The 16,123-nt window shown below is 62.3% G+C and overlaps 1 protein-coding gene across 1 annotated transcript in view; it reads right to left on the bottom strand.

Moving 5' to 3' along the window:
* HTRA3 (HtrA serine peptidase 3) overlaps positions 1-13,936 on the bottom strand; it is a 29,558-nt gene extending 15,622 nt beyond the window's left edge. The window contains exons 1-2 of the mRNA XM_024993710.2: positions 13,326-13,936; positions 401-500 (exon numbers count right to left, since the gene is read on the bottom strand). Of these exons, the coding sequence (XP_024849478.1) occupies positions 401-500; positions 13,326-13,710 (485 nt within the window). The 5' untranslated portion in view covers positions 13,711-13,936. The remainder of the gene's footprint in view (positions 1-400; positions 501-13,325) is intronic.
* Between the last annotated feature and the right edge of the window lie 2,187 nt (positions 13,937-16,123).

The raw sequence follows: 16,123 nt of genomic DNA, 5'->3' as shown, positions 1-16,123 counted from the left end.
CCCTGTGTGTCCCGTCTGGGCCCCTGCCGGCCCCTTCCACACACAGTGGCCGTGAGGTTAAGACAGAGCTGCAGTGTCGAAGTCAATTTGGGAAGAGACTCCCAGGATTCCATGGGAGCCAGGAGTTTGCAGGGCGGTATCAGCTCAGACAGCCCCTGTGACCCTGCAGCAGCCCCTACAGCTGGGTCAAGTGTGAGCTGCTTTCTGTCTCCTTAGGCCACGAGGTCAGGGTCAGGGACGGGCGCCCTCCCCAGGGCAACAGCGGCCAGGCGGTCTGAGCAGGGTCCGCTGGACTCCACAGCCACTCTGGTCTCTACTGCCCCCCTCCCCCGAGTGCTAGGATCGAGTCTGGTCTGGGCCCAGCAGATGGTGGGGTAGGGCCAAGAGGGGCTCCACGCACCTCAGGAAGAGCTCTATGTGGACCACAGCCGGCGCGATCTTCTCCACCACGTCGGCGATGAAGTTGAACTTGTACCGCGGGCTGGTCAGCTGGTGGAGACCTGCGCTGGCAGGAAGAACCACGTGCGTTAGTGAGGCCCAGACCTCCAGGCACAGGGCTCGCTTGTCCCAAGGCTGGCGGACACCGGGCTTCCCCACCTTGTATCGCCAGGGCGGCCGGGAGGCTCAGAGAGGCCAGGACACTTACCCTGGGCCACACAGCACTCATACAAAGTTCGGGCTGGATCTATCTGGGCCAGCTGCCAAGAGCCCTTGCCCTTTCTCTCCTAGACAGCAGTGTGCTGGTGTAAGGAGACCGTCCCCCACCCCAGCTTGAAGCTCTGGCCTGTCCCTGCAGGCCCTGGGCCCGTGCAGTGGCTGGACAAGGTCACGGCTGAACCCCTGGCCGTGGGGCGGCCCCCTCCTGGGCCACGTCAGGCTGCTGCCGTCTGAGTTGCCAGGGCCCCTCTGTGTGTGTCGAGCTTGGCCCCGCCCCAGGACGGCTTGCCAGGCAGCTCGCGATCTTCCCCGGAGCCTTCACCGGCTCAGATTTCTGCTGCCATCAGCAGCCGCCTGCTGGGACCACGGGCCTGAGGCATGGGGATGGCACAAGATCCACTCCCCCTTTGGTCGCCCTGTGGGCGTATGTGCTGGGGTCTCCCAGGTCCCCCACTAGACTGCAGGGTTATCTGGAGCCCGTGCTGCTCAGCACTGCTTGTAAGAGGCTCCCAGGGCCCGAAAGGAGCACCGGGCTGGGCTCCAGCTGTGTGGCTTTAGGTAAATCGCTTAGTCTCTGGGCCTCTCCACCCCTACCCGCCCCAGAGACCTGTGGAACAGGCCGTGACTTGCAAACCTTAAGGCTCCCTGAAGGTGCTGAGCAAAGAGGGCTCAGCCCATAAAGCCCAGCTCCGCAGCTGAGGGTCTCTGGGAAGTGACCGGCACCAGGATCTAGAGAAAATCTGGTTTTTCCTGACTGTCCAAAGGGACGGGAAGGAGTGCAGGCCCACGGCTGGGGCCTCGGAAGCCTCTGTGGACAAGTGAGGTCCCCACCCACAGCCGGACTCATCTCCCCTGCTGTCCAGGGGGCGGCCAGGGCAGCGGTCATTGGTTCCGTCCCAAAGGTGGAAAAATGGAAACTCCGTTGGAGGAGAGCCAGGCTCTAGATGGGGCCACAGGTCTCCCTGTCCTTAGGGACCCCGTCCCCGCCGGACCCCCAACTCAAGGCCCTGACTGTGTTTAAAGCCTGACTGGGACTCGGGGCCCAGAAGAGAGCTTGTCTTGGGCTCTGTGGTCAGGGGAGGCGAGGAGGGCCCACCCCACTGATCCTGTGATGTCTGCCTCTCAATCAGCCCGTGGTCACTGACCATTCAGGGCCCAGCCTCCCACGGTCAGCCTGAATCAAAGGCTGCCTGTCCAGGGTGGCCGGAGCCTAGCTGGGATGTGCCCCACTCTCGGCTCCTTGATGATCAAACTGCGGGCGCCAGGGGCCTGCCCCCTGCAGAGGCAAAGCCCGGTGGAGGGGTGGTATCTCAGGTTCAGAGGTCGTGGTCACGGACCTGGGGCCCACCCAGGCCAGGGCTCTGCAGCCCCCAGCACACGCAGGTGCCCAGCACACTTATTTCCGTGTGGATTGCTAATGGTCCCCAAAATTCTGGAGGAGAAGCTACTGGCCAGCTGGCCCGTGGGGGCTGAGCCTAGCTCTGTGGCCTCGTCAAAGGGTGCTGGGAACCTGCATTCATGTCTGCCTTCAAGGCAGAGGGGCCACTTCAGGTTCTGTGGTCTCACAAGGTTCTCCCCTACCAGGCAATCCCTATGTCCCCAAGGTTCCCGGACGACCCAGGCAGGGGAGGGCTTGGCACTAGGCATGGATATTCTTTAGCCTAGGCTCGTGCCCACCTCTGCTCTGCACTGGAGCAGGCAATGCCAGGTGTCGCCCCCCCAGTGGGGCCACCTGCCCCCTGCTCCATCACCCGCTGTCTGTGCCTCCTCCCACCCGCACCTCTCCTGAGCCCTCCCCACCTCGATGCTCCGGCCCGTCCCAGGCACAGCTCAAGCCCTGCCTCCTCCAGGCAGCCCCCTGGCAGCTTTCTCCCAGATCCTCCTTGGGGCTCCCGGCATAAGGCCCGGTCCACCGCGCTCGCTCTCACAGGGGTGCCGAGCACCTTCTGGGCGCATGGCCCGTGCAGGGAACGGGCCAGTGACCGGCCAGTCCAGCACCGTGCGACCAGCGATGGGACCGAGGCAGGCCCAGGGTGCGCTGCGGAGTCCAGTGCCTGGAAGGGCGCACTCGGTGGCGGGGAGCAGAGATGCAAAGACAAAGCATGAGGGCAGCTACTGGTGGGTCTGGCCGACTGCAAACTTGGCCCAGTGTGAACAAGGCAGGTAAGGGGTGAAAGCATCGGGCAGAAGAGGCTGTGCCACCATGCGACCCCGTCCCCGGCCTCAGGGACCCCGTCCCTGGCCTCAGGGACCCTGTCTCTCACCTCAGGGATCCCGTCCCCGACCTCAGGGACTCTGACTCCATCCCCGACCTCAGGGACTCCATCCCTGACCTCAGAGACTTCATCCCCGACCTCTGGGACTCTGACTCCATCCCCCATCTCAGGGACTCCAGAGCTTTAGGCACGTCTGCTCCCCACCGGCTGACCCTGCCCAGGTCCAGCTGGCTGGCAGAGAAAGCCCCAAGCTGCCCAAGCCGCTGAGGCGCTGACCCGGCCGCCCACAGATCCGGATGGCATGTGGACTGTCCCCCCAGATGCTCTTCTTTCCAATGCAGCCTTTCTAGAGATGAGTTAAAATCGGCCACGCTCAATTTCATGTAACGATTTGAAAACAAAACCCCCTGTAAAACACTCACAGGTTACAGGCTGGCAGGAAAACACATCACAAGATCTCATGGTGGCATCCAGGGCAGAGGCAGAGCGATGGGGACTTTGTTTTGGTTTGTGGATTTTCTGAAGGTTCTCCCCGAGGCAAGTAAGACACAGATAAAACAGAGATGGGAGGGAGGGAGGCCTGGTCGGGGCGGGGTGTGTGTGTGTGTGTGTGTGTGCGTGCGCGCGCGCGCATGTGTGCGTGTGCGCGTTTGTGCATGCGTGTGTGTGTGCATGCATGTGTTCACGTGTGTGCATACATGTGAGTTTGCACGCACGTGTATGTGTGCGTGTGTGCGCGTGTGCGAGTGTGTGTGCGTGTGAGCTGGGCTGGAGGGTGTGAGAGCGAGAGACTGCACTGTTCCCAGCGCCCCCGTGGGCAGGCAGCAGGGCCCTGGAGGCTGCAGGAACCCCAGGGAGAAGGTGGCAGGGCTCACCTCCCACCCGTGCACCAGCTCCTTTGGGACACAGCAGCCCTGTCGGGATGCCCCACCGCCCAGCTGTCACCAGCAGAGGCGGCCCTTGAGAGGGGGAGGGTGGGAAGGATGGAGGGCGGGGATGCTCTGCCAGACCCCAACTGACCCAGCAGCACACAGCAGGTCTGCAAATACCACCACAAAGGTTGTTCAGCCTCCTAAGCAGGTCTCGCCGTGGGAGCCGTGTGCCAGGAACAGGCTGGAGGTAAAGACTGTTGAGGGTGGACATAGGCCTGGTGCCCCCAGAACCTCTGCCCTCCCTGACCCTGGGCCCCCTGCAGAGCTCCTGGGTCAGCCGGCTGGTTCACAGCACCGCCCCCAACCAGGTCCTGTCCCTTTAAGCGGGCGAGGTGGGTGGTGGGGATGGGGTGGGAGGCGGGGCGGGGCGGGCTTCCTGGGCCGCCTCCCCACACACGGATGAATCATCCCATGAATCAGTGGGAAACGAGAGACGCGGTTCCCACCGCCGCGTTCCACATGAAAACCTCGGGCCCCACGGCTGGGAGGCGGACTCTGTTTATTTGGGGGGTTTTTGACAACCCCCACCCCGGCCTCACCCTGTCCTGGAGCCAAAGTTCTGAAGTCAACAGTCAGTCTTGACCAGATTCAGCTGTTAGCATTGTGTGTGTGTTTTCAAAAATGAGCTGGAGTCCGCAGGCCTTGGAAGTCCTGGTCAGGAAGAACTCGACAACAGAGCAAAGCAGTCAAGGCCAGGTGTCCAGTGGCACCTCCCGGGGATGGAAAAGAGCCAAGTGTGCCCGGGGCCCACCTCCTGCGTCTCTGTGTGGCAGGGCTTCCGGGAGGGCTGACAGTGGCGGGCGCTGGAAGAGGATCTACTGTGTGTGCTGACTCTGGATGCTCACGATGGCCAGGGGAATGGGTGGGGAAGTCCCGGCCCAGGAAAGCAGACAGACTGGCCCAGACACCCCTCCCAGGGCCACTTGTCACACAGGTTGGGTACTGCACAACCCTCGGACCGTTGTTAACAGAGATCACCGTGTGGCGGCTGCCCTTGGAATTGTGCAGTGCGCAACCTGCCCAACTATATACCTTACCTGCCCAGCACACAGCGGGCAGAGCCAGGACTGAGACTCCGTTTTTTTCCCTCTAACTCGGAGGTCACTGCCCATTCTTCTATTGCCTCCTGCAATCAGAAGACTCCCCCGCTACCCCCGTCATCACCCAGCAGTCAGCTAGGAACTGAGGATGGAGGGATCATCAGCAGGTGCCCACAAGGTCCCAGGCTGGGCCCATCCATCCACAATGCGGCCAGATGGCAACCTCTCCCCAGGGCTCGGGGACCGAGGTGTCCCATTTAGTCCTCAGCCTCGCTAGTGCCCTGCCCGCCTCCCGGTGGCCTCAGCTGTGGCTCCCCAAGCACGCACGCTCTGAAGTGCCCCCCCAACCTTTGTAGTCAGTCCTTCTCCTGCAGACCCCTAGGCCCAGGCCAACACACTGCCCCTGGGGAGCCCGCCCTGCCTGACTTAGTGGGCTCAGGGACCAAGCGCTCTCTCTCATCTGGGGCCCAAGGCCCTATGTGACTCCCTCCCAGACCTGTCCTCCAAGAATGTCCCCGTGGCCTGGGCACCCCTGACCCACGGCAGTGAGCAGAGAGCCATGAGGAACGGGGGCCCTGAGAGTGGGTGCACGGTCCCAGGGGCCCCTCTGCGGCCTCTCGCCCACACCCCCAAGCCCCACCCACCACCCACAAGGGGCTGCTTTGCAGCCCCAGGGGCTGCCTTCCGGATCTAATTAGTTCCCAGGATGGCTCCCTGCCTGTGTTTTTCTTTTTCTTGAAAACATGCCTGTCCTGGAGTGAACTGTCTCCCCGCAGCCAAAGACGGTGACTTCAGATCCTGCTGCAGCTCCCGGGGTGGGGTGGTGGGGAGGGGGGACCCCTGCTGTCTGCGACCCCCAGGCTCCCATCCCTGGAACACAGGGCTGAGGGCTGCCGCCAGACCTCTGCTCCACGGGCCACGCCAGCCCAGGCTTCGGGCACTTAGGCTTCAGGGAATTTTCACAGCCATTCTGCAGGGCAGGGATCGTCACGATTGTACAGGCGAGGAAAAAGGCTCAGAGAGGTCAGGGCACCCAGCAAGGCTGGCAGCCGGGTCCCCCGACCCCTGACATGTCTCTTTCTCCTCGTTGGTCATCCCTGTCCAGGGTGACGGGCTGTCCTGCTCCCAGGAGAGCCTGGCATGGCCAGTCTTCAGCTTGGGGCCAGCCCAGCTCCTCCAGCTGTGAATCCCACTGCAGCTGCAGCCAACGCCACGGAGCAGAGGGCTCTGCCACCAGCCTGTCTGTACTTTATGAAGGGGCCCCACAGGCCAGGCAGGACTCCAGGCCGCCCGCAAGCTAAAGTGGGGTCAACCCCCTGGTCTTCCTCTTACAGGAAGCCCTCCCTGCCTACTGGCCCATCAGTTGACTTCTCTGGGCTCAGGGTCCTCAGCTGTGACATGGGGGCTAAATGAGGCCAGTGGAACCCCCGTGGGCAAGGCCTGGCACATGGCAGCCTTTCTGCCAATGCTGCCTTCTGGCTCCTTCCCATCCTCAGTGGCCCTGCCTCCCTCATAAACTCCATTCACGTCAGAAGCGTCCACTTGACAATGCTTAGGTTTGTTCCCACTAACGCCTGTTAACCCTTCCATGGGGGTAAATTATCTCATCGACTGTCAGTGATCCAGGGAGGAGGGTCTGTTGTCCCCCCTTCACAGATGGGGAAGCTGAGGTGTGGAGAGCCTAGACTTGCAGAGCCTCACCTTGGGAAGTGGTGGAACTCGAACAGAACTGGGTCTCAGTTCTGGCTTTGCTAGAGGGCTGAAGCATAGTCGGGCAGGTTGTGCGCGGCACAACCGCAGGGGCCCCCTGCTCCCCTCTGCAGCAGACCTGGCCTTCTGTTTGGGAGGCACACACCCACATGTCCTGGCCATGTCTGTGCTACTCTAGGGCAAGGAGTCTGTGCTTTCATTCTTTCTCCAACTATTCAACACCTTTATCACAGCTGGGAGGCCACTTCCTCAAGGTGCTGGAGGCCTGCCTGGTGTCCAGGGACGGTCAGAAGGACCAGTCTCAGGGCAGAGCTGTCTCTTCCCACCTGCTGACCTCGGGCAGGACACTGTACCTTGCTGGGGTCTTTTCTTAGAAAGGCCATGACAAACCCAGACATGACGGGCGTTTAGCCTGCAGCACAAGGTCTCACCCTTGACCCTGGTAAAGCCTGCTGGCTTCTCTCCATCAGAGCAGCCCAGGAGGAGGTGGCTTTCAGTGCCTCCAGCAGGACTCAGCCAGTGGCCCACCGCTCCACACCTGGTTTGTATGAACCCCAGGCCTACAAGGAAGCCATGTGACTCTGTGCTTGGCCTCATTTCTCCCAGGCTTTTGGCAGCTGAGGGGCACATGTCGGGCCAGGTGGACGCCGTCAGTGGTTTGAGCCCGGCACACCTGGGTTCCGGCTCCCCTGGTACAACGCTCGCGGCGTGACGGACTCGGGGCAGTTCACCCCCCAAGTGGCTGGGTGGTCTCCATCGGGTCCCCTTGGGATGTGGACTTGAAGACAAGCTCAGACCTGGATTTGGACGGGGTGGGGGTGGGGCTCCACGGGCCCCGCAGGTCATGGAGGGGGCCCCCACAGCCTGGAGGGGCGATGAGCCTGCGGCCCTGCCCCAAACCTCGGCCGCCCCCTCTCAGTGACGCAAACACAGCAACACAGCACCAACCCAGGGCCAGGGCCGCTCGCCAGCCAGGCTCCTGCCGCGGAAGCCCGTCCCGCACTGGACACCCTCCACGCCAGAACCCACGCCAGAACCTAAGCAGAGCTCTCCAAACCTGCTCTTTCAGGACAGGCCCGGCTGCCTGCCCGCCCTGCCCCTGCCCCTTGTCATGAGGTTCCAGAGCCTCTGGGGCCTGTCCCCCTCGGCTGCCAGCCGAGCAAAGACCCACTCAGGCACCAGACTCCCACGAGCTGTGCCCTGGCAGCCCGCTCTGCACACCTGTTACCCATAAGCTTCAGGGGTCTCTCATTTCCTGAAGATGGGTCACCCTCACAGCTCCTCCCGCCTATGCTTAGCATTTCCTGCTATCCTCCTGCACAGGCTCTGTTTGCAACGGGCATCTCCACGGCTGTTTAGATGCCACCTCCTCCAGGAAACTCTCCCTGACTGCTCCCTCTCCCCAACCCAGAGATGTGTTCTCCCTCCCCCGAGTCCCACCCATTTGTCCTCTGTCCCTCATGGCACAGATGATCAGGGATTTCACAGGGACTCGGCTGGTGGTGGAGGTGGAGGGGGACATGAAGCAGAGCCCAGGATGTACTGAGCCGGTGGGCTGCATGGGGAGTCCTGCTTGGTCCCCATAGGCAAGTGGGGGTCCCGTGTGGAGGTGCATGGGAAGGGGACAGGCCCGGGGAAGGCAGGACCAGACCGGGTTCTGTGGGATCCCAGCGCACCTCCAGACCAGCTGTAGGGAGCGCGAGGCGGCGAGGTGAGAGTGCCGTCCAGGCCAAGCCCTGGCCGGGAAAGGACGGTGGCACAGCAGTCCAGGCCCTAAGCTCCTCTTGGCCGGACCCCTGGCTCCTCACAGGTCCTCAGGAGCCGCCAGAGGCTGCAACTCAGCCCCTGGTGTGGGCGGCGGGAGGGGAGAGGTGGGGGCCCTGGTGAATCCTGAGTGCAGGGCCCGGGAAGCCGCTAAGGGGAGAGGTAGGGGCCTGGGTGAATCCTGAGTGCGGGGCCCGGGAAGCTGCTAAGGGGATTAAACCCTGAAAGTCAACAAAGCTCTTAAATAAACAGAGCCCAGAGTCTCCACGGGCACCTGCTCTGGGGCTGAACAATAAAAGCCGATGATTAAATACCACGTTGTGAATTGCCCTCCAGGATTCTTGCTGGGAAAATCCCAGGGACAGAGTCCGAAGACGGCTGAAGCAACTGAAAATGAATGAACTGCCCTGGGGCTTGAAATTCTGACTTAACTGAATACTTGCAGGCCTCCTGGTCTGCAGCTGTGGGCAGAGGCTGTGAAAAGGGACCCCTCTGCTTCACGCAGACGCAGCTCTCTGGCCTTTACTCTCCCCTTGATGGATACTCATCCCCAACACGTAGCATCTACCTCGCACAGACATGGGAAGGCGCAAAAGCTCCCTGGGTAGGTAGTGAGCCCACCATCACTGGTATGCGAGGGGGTATGCGAGGAGGGACACCCACCACGTGGGCCGGCCTTTCATTCCAATGGCACCGAGCTCAGCTGCTGGACCAGGCCTGCAGAGAACAAACAGATCAGACGTCCGTCCTGTGAGGCTCAGAGCCTGGTGAAGTTGAAAATAAGTCATTGAGTCAGAGAAGAAATGAGAGGTGGTTCAGAGGAGTCCCCACGGTGCGCCCATGAGGCTGAGGCAAGGGACTACCCAGGCAGTCAGGGAGGGCAGCTCGTCTAGGCCAAGGCAAGTTGAGGACTCGGTCCCACGAAGGTGAGGGAACAATTTGGTGCAATGGAGACCACACATGCAAAGACCCTGAGGTGGAAAGGAGACCGGTGTGGCTGGAGCAGGGGAGGAGCCGGTGCTGGAGGGGTGGGCAGGGCCAGGCGGCACAGGGGTCTGGGGCTCAGGGTCGGTGTTGGGGAACACCCGTGATGGGCAGCACGGACTTATCACGGTCACCCTGGCCGCCGTGTGAAGAAGTGACCGAAGGGAGGATGAGGGAGGTGGAGAAGGTCCACGGAGGCCAGCGTGGCTGGAGGGACCCTGGGGGTAACATCTCAAGGTCAAGCTGAGGACCCTCCTGCAGACAGGGAGTGAGGAACGCGGGGAAGTATGGGGTCAAAGCGTGACGCAGCCTTCTGACCTAAACTCCCCTGGGGTGGTCCTGTCGGTTGAGGGTAAGGGCCAGCTGAGACACAGGATTCCGGCTCAGGGAAGGAGGGGGGCTGGAGACAGGACCCTGGGTGCATCCGAAGGCAAGTGACGGTGGAGCCTGCAGGACTCACGTCCAGGGGGAATATGCTGGAGACAGTAGCCCCTTACCTGCCTCTACATGTGGACATCACCCGGTGATTTCTGACCAGGCTCTGGGAAGGCCCGGGGTTGGGGAGCGGGTAACGCCGCCAGGGATGCCCTATAGAGGTTGAGCCTATTGGCGCTGGAGACCCAGGCCTGATCCTGACCCCAGACCTTGGAGGTCCAACGCCCTGCCTGAAGAAGAGCACCAGCCGGAGCCGGGCCGGGCCTGCTTCTGTCATTTCCCAGCCGAGTGACCTCAGCCCCATCACTTGGCCCTTCCCTGACTCCATGAGCACATCTCGGGTGCATGAGTAAGGAACAGATTCGCCAAGTGAGACATCGCCGGTCAGAGCCCGGGACCGGCTCCAGTCCCACAGGGGCTGGACTCTGCCCGTGCCGCCTCACGGGAAGCAGGATGTCTGAGGTCCCTGCGCCCGGGCGCCAGGAGCAAGGGCGGGCCGCACACGGACCATGCTGTGCAAGGTGCCCATCAGAGGCTGGGCCCATGTGGCCCCGCCCACCGAGGCCACCCGCCCACCGAGGCCGCCCCTCCCCACCCTCCAATGGTCTCAGCCCCTCTGGGTGCCCCCTGGCCCTGGGGGCTCTGACAGGGCTTGCGGTCTGCGCACCTGCCCGGTGCGGCCGGTCCCTCTGCCTCTGCCCGACTCCCAGCTCCCTGCGTCCTCCCTATCCATCTGTCCAGAGAGCCCGGGTCACCTCTCGCCGCTCAGCACTGGAGCTCTGCCTGTGGGGAGCCTCCCAGGCCTTGCCAGGTGATGGAAAGGGTGTGGGAGGCGTCAGAAGTGTTATCATAACACACAAAGTAACCGACCGTCTGGGCACCGCTCGTTAGAGGCACGTGTGTGCGAGCTGTAGCTCATTACTCTCTGCACCAATTCACCGAAACTGAGCAATCGCCCCACTTGACAGATGAGGAAACTGAAGACCGGGGCCTCGCGGGCAGCACCGCGTTCGTAGGAGGGACAGGGCCAGCCCCAGCTGCAGGCCTCCCACTCAGCCCGAGCCCTCTGCATCTGCCTGTGGCCACCACGCTACCGTTCTCTGCTCAGCCTCCCGTGTCTCCCCCACCATCTGTTTCTCCAGGCCCAGCCGGGCTCTGCCTCATCGCAGGGGCCCTGTTACCAGCCCATGGCCAGCAGGACAAACAGAGCAGGGGCTTCGCAAGCCGGGCCTCCATCAGCCAAGAAGAAAGGTTTCCTGACGCCCCTGGTGGTCCAGGGCTAAGACTCTGTGCTCCCAAAATGCGGGGGGCCCGGGGTTCAACCCCTAAGACTCTGTGCTCCCAATGCGGGGGGCCGGGGTTCAACCCCTGGTCGGGGACTAGGTCCCATTTGCTACAACTAAGAGTTCATCAACCACAACTAAAGATCCCCTGGGCCTCAACTAGGACACGGCGCAGCCAAGTAAATGAACATTAAAAAAGAAAACAACGTTCAATAGTTACTAGAGAAAATAAAGGCTTCACAATGCCTAGACCACCTCCAACCCACTCCAGCCCCTGGCGCCCTGGAGCCTGACTCTAAGAGCGTCCACTACTTGGGAGAGTTGGCTCTGGGGAGCCCACCCTGAGCCCTCTGCCTGTCTGACCCGCCAGCACGGCCTGAGATGGGCCCGCTGGCTCTGAGCCCCAAGGCAGAGGGCGTAGTGGGCACGCAGTAAATGATAACGTTCACCCCCGTGACACTGAGTGGCCCCACGTCCCCAGTCTCCCAGGCATAATCCAAGCACAAGCCTGACCACATCACCCTCACTTCTCTTAAAACCCTTCGAAGGCTGTCCCATATAATCATGGCTAATCCCACATAATGCTTCCCAAACCAGGCTCCCTGGAACCCCAGCGTGCCAGGGGGAGGTCCCGTGCATTCTCCCAGGAAGGAGCTCTTTGTTTGGGAAACCCTGGGTTTTTATCATTTTGATTTTTTTTTTACCTTGTTGCAGGCTTTCTCAGGAGCTCTGATAGACTCAAGCTGAGTGTGACTCCCCACTGCAGGGCTGGAGTCTACTTTCTAGAATGTTTGGGCCCCAGGACACTTGTTTTCAGAATCCCAGACCCGATTTGGGAAGCCTGGCCTACAGGGTGAAATCTAAGGTACAACGTTTATGGGACATGCGTGGTCCTGTCCCTGCCAAGCTGTCCAGCCTTGGGTGTCACACACATGCACGCGCACATATGCGTGCGCGCACACACACACATGCACACCCACACGCACACACACACACGTGCACACGCGTGTGCATGCGCACACATGCACACACGCATATGCGTGCACTCACACGCACACCCACACCCACACGCACACACGTGCACACACACACATCCCCCTGCCCACCAGCTGCTCCAGGCTGCGTGTTCTCCCCGACCTGACTCACCACACACGGTGAGGTCTCCATGTGGCGGTTCACACTGCCTTCTTCTCCCAGGAGAGCTAGCCCTTCAGCCATCCCAGGCTCCCTGGCCCCCAGGTGGCCCTGTGCCCCACGGAGGAGCCCGTCCTGGGCGTCAGCATCTCCCCAGCTGCGGGCTGAAGACAACCACGGAGCATGATTCCTTTCGGTTGCTATGAACTCAGCGCAGGGTGCTGTGCTCAGAGCGCCTGGGAACCAACGTGGGAGCCTGCCTTCCCAAGAGATGCCCCAGACGAACACGGGCACAGCAGGGTTTTCCAGCATTTTCATTCACAGGCTCAGCCTGTGTGGCAAGAAGCCACCTGGAGCCAACCCCAGGTTAGGGGGGCTACTCTAAGGTTGGGCTTCTCCAGTGGCTCAACGGTAAAGAGCTGGTCTGCCAAGGCAAGAGATGAGAGATGTGGCTTCCATCCCAGGGTGGGGAAGACCCCCTGGAGAAGGGCATGGCAACCCACTCCAGAATTCTTGCCTGGAGAATCCCATGGACAGAGGAGCCTGGCGGGCTACAGTCCATGGGGTCACAAAGACACGACTGAATGACTTACACACGCACGCACACATGCTCTAAGCTTTGATGGGACTGAGAGATTTCTTACCCCACGGCCTGTCCACACGGAGCCCCCACACACAGTCCAGAGACCCCACATGCTGGCTCACCATTCCTAAACGACCTTCCAGAGAGGCATTTTAAATGCGGTACAAAAAAAAAAAAAAAAACCCACTACATGTGGCTCAACTGCTGTCGTTTGAATATCCAGACATTGAAGGCCAGGAAAGTGCTTTGCATCCAACACCCAGGCAGGGCAGGGATATGGGGACCAGGGGAAACGAGACACAAGGTGGGTACATTTTAATGAGGCTGGAGAAATGCTGGGCGGACCAGGCCCCTTGGGGTGGTCAGAAAGCCCCTGGTCTCACCACCGGTGAGCTACTTCTGCGACCTTGGAGGCAGCACTTTACTTGAAGACCAGAAGCCTGGTTAGAGATCTCTAAAAGAAATCGTCACTTGTTCCCTGGGGAGCACTCCGCCCTGGCTCTGAGCCCCGTTTCCGAGGAGACGCTTCTTCATCCCTCCCACCCCCGCCAGCGATGCTGGCGCTCCCTCCCCGGCCGAGCGCTTACCCGATGGGCAGGCGCCCTTCTGCAGCTGGCGCACGGGCGTCCCAGAGAGCTGCAGCGCGCGGCGGCTGGCCGCCTGCAGCGCGCACACGTTGGCGTAGGTGTGCCCGTCGGTGCCACACACAGCGTTCGCCCAGCGGCAGCGACACAGCCCGCGCACACACTCCAAGCTCTCCCCGCACGGCGAGTCGACGGGGCGGCCACACGGCTCGCCCTCGGTGGCGGCGCACACCAGGCAGCAGTTGCAGAGGTCCGGCACGTAGCCGCCGGGGCAGCGGGGGCTCGGGCACCGCGACACGTCGCAGCGCACGGGGCACGACGCGGCCGGGGGCTCCCGGGCCAGCGCCAGGGCGGCCAGCGCGGCCAGGAGCAGCGCCCGCGCCTGCATGGCGGACCGGCCGGCGGCGGGCGGCAGCGCGGGAGACCAGCCCGGGGAGGGGCGCGCACCGAGGCCGCGGCTCCGGGCGCCGACGGAGGGAACGCGGCCACCTGCGCCGGCGGCTCGGGCTCAGGCAGGCGGGCGCCGGGACCGCAGGGACATGCCCGGGGCGCGGGGAACGCGGCGGCGGGGGACTGGAGAGGCGCCCCGTGCCGGCCGGGCCGACGGTCTGCTGGGCGGCCGGCCCCGCCGCGTTTTAAGGCGCCGGCCGCCCGCCCTCGCAGAAAGGGGGCGGCCCGGCCCCTCCGCCAGCCCCGCCCCGGCCCAACCGCCGCCCCCCTCCACCCCCGAGCCCGGCCTTCCGGGGCCTGGACCCACCCGCGGCCAAAAGCTGGGCCTGCCTGGTCTGGGAAACCGGGTGATGGTTATGCAGCGGGCCCCCACCCCGGGGCGGCAGGGGCCTTGCAGGGGAGGAGCCACCCTGCGTGCATGCCGCGGGCACCACGCCGGGGAATCTCTGACCCGGCCCGGTTCGTGTCCCAGTTCCAGTGACCTCAGCTACTCCCCCGGGTCCCCCCTTCATAGAATGGGCAAGACCAGACCGTTAGTCCCGGCCCCTCCTCCCCAGCCCGTCTCCTCTCCCTGCCCTGCGGCCCTGCGCCCCCACCCCCACCCCTGGCCTCCTGGGCCTGGGTGCCCTCAGGACACACAGGCCTGGCCCCCTACCCACGGGTGGTCGAGGTGGACATCGCCCCTCCTGGGGAGACTCTGGGGACAGACCTCCAGGAAGCGCCTCCGCCCCACTGTCCCCGGCCTTAGCGCTCGGAGGAGTTGCTGCCCCGGGCTCCGCAAGAGGTCTGTCTGGTTCCGCCCAGCTCTCGGTGCCCTGGGACCCTGGCGGGGTCACCTGACAGCCCTGTGCCTCAGTTTCCTCCCTGGGAAAGGGGAAGGCGTGGGGCTGTGCTGTATAGGGTATAGGGGGCGTCCCCTGTGTTGGGGGTGGCACGCAGTCAGCCCACAGGGGGCATCCCCCTGATTATTCCACACACATTCTCGGAAAAGACGCTCCAGGCCCAGGGCCCTGCGCCGAGGGCCCAGAGCCTGGTGACCAGGCTGCCTGCAGTCTGACGAGGGCTGTGGGCCGGGTGTGGTCCAAAGAGACAGAGGACAGAACCCTCTTTGGAGGTGAGCTTCAAGAGGGTGTAGGGTTTGGATGCCGTAGTGGGCCTGGGGGCTGCTGGTGTCAAGTGGGGAGCTAGTTCCCACCTGGGTGAAGGCTCGGAAGCAAAGCCAGGTCAGAGGGACGACCTGTCAGGCAGAGAAAGCCTTCGGGTGCAGACCCTGGAGCTGGGGGTCCGCACCTTCTCTGCAAGGCCCTGCGGCCGCCTGCTGAGGTCTGGAGAGCCCTGCTCAGAGTGATGGCTTTACATGCATAAAGCAAGCTGCACAGCGTTACTGGGGGGAAGTCATGCTGTTATGAACACGCTTGTTAAAGTATGTGGTAAAGAACCCACCTGCCAATGCAGCAGACTCAAGAGATGCAGGTTCGATCCCTGCATCGGGGAGACCCCCTGGAGGAGGAGATGGCAGCTCACTCCAGTATTCTTGCCCAGAGAATCCCATGGGCAGAGGAGCCTGGTGGGCTACAGACCATGAGGTCACCAAGAGTCGGACACGACGAGCGACTGAACAACAGATGGGGAAACTGAAGCCTGAAGTGAAAGGACCCATCCCTCGCTTTCCTTCTCCCATCTGAAACGGGTGCAGGCCCCGGGGTCACCCTAGTTTTTGCCTGGAAAGGGCAGGCCCCTGGGTCGCAGAAGCTGCCGTGAGCATGGCTGGCTGCCAAGTGCTCTGTTGGTAAAAGGAATCGGGTTCCAGATGAACTGGCAGTGCCCAGGAGACGGATGGAGCAGTGCCCCCTGCTGGTCAGACTCTGTCCTGCCTCGAGGTGCAAAGCAGGACACCTTCAGGGCTTCCCTTTAGGTGGCAGGAATGCTTCACCACCACCCACCCTCCCCGCATCTCAGTCTCCCCCAGAGCCCCGCCCCTCCTGTGGGTCAGTTCCGTTCAGCAGTCGCTCAGTCATGTCCGAGTCTTTGTGACCCCACAGGCTGCAGCACGCCAGGCTCCTCTGTCCATCACCAACTCCCGGCATTTAATCAAACTCAGGTCCATTGAGTCGGTGATGCCATCCAACCTTCTCATCCTCTTTCGTCCCCTTCTTCTCCCGCCTTTAATCTTTCCCAGCATCAGGATCTTTTCTAATGAGTCAGCTCTTAAAGGCCAAAGTATTGAAACTTCACCTTCAACATCAGTCCTTCCAATGAACACTCAGGACTGATCTCCTTTAGGATGGACTGGTTGTCCTTGCAGTCCAAGGGACTCTCAAGAGTCTTCTCCAGCACCTCAGTTCAAAAGC

This window comes from Bos taurus, chromosome 6 (genome assembly GCF_002263795.3).
Source record: "Bos taurus isolate L1 Dominette 01449 registration number 42190680 breed Hereford chromosome 6, ARS-UCD2.0, whole genome shotgun sequence".
NCBI lineage: Eukaryota > Metazoa > Chordata > Mammalia > Artiodactyla > Bovidae > Bos > Bos taurus.
The sequence above is the reverse complement of the archived record's forward strand: the minus strand, read 5'-3'. Positions and strand labels throughout refer to the sequence as shown.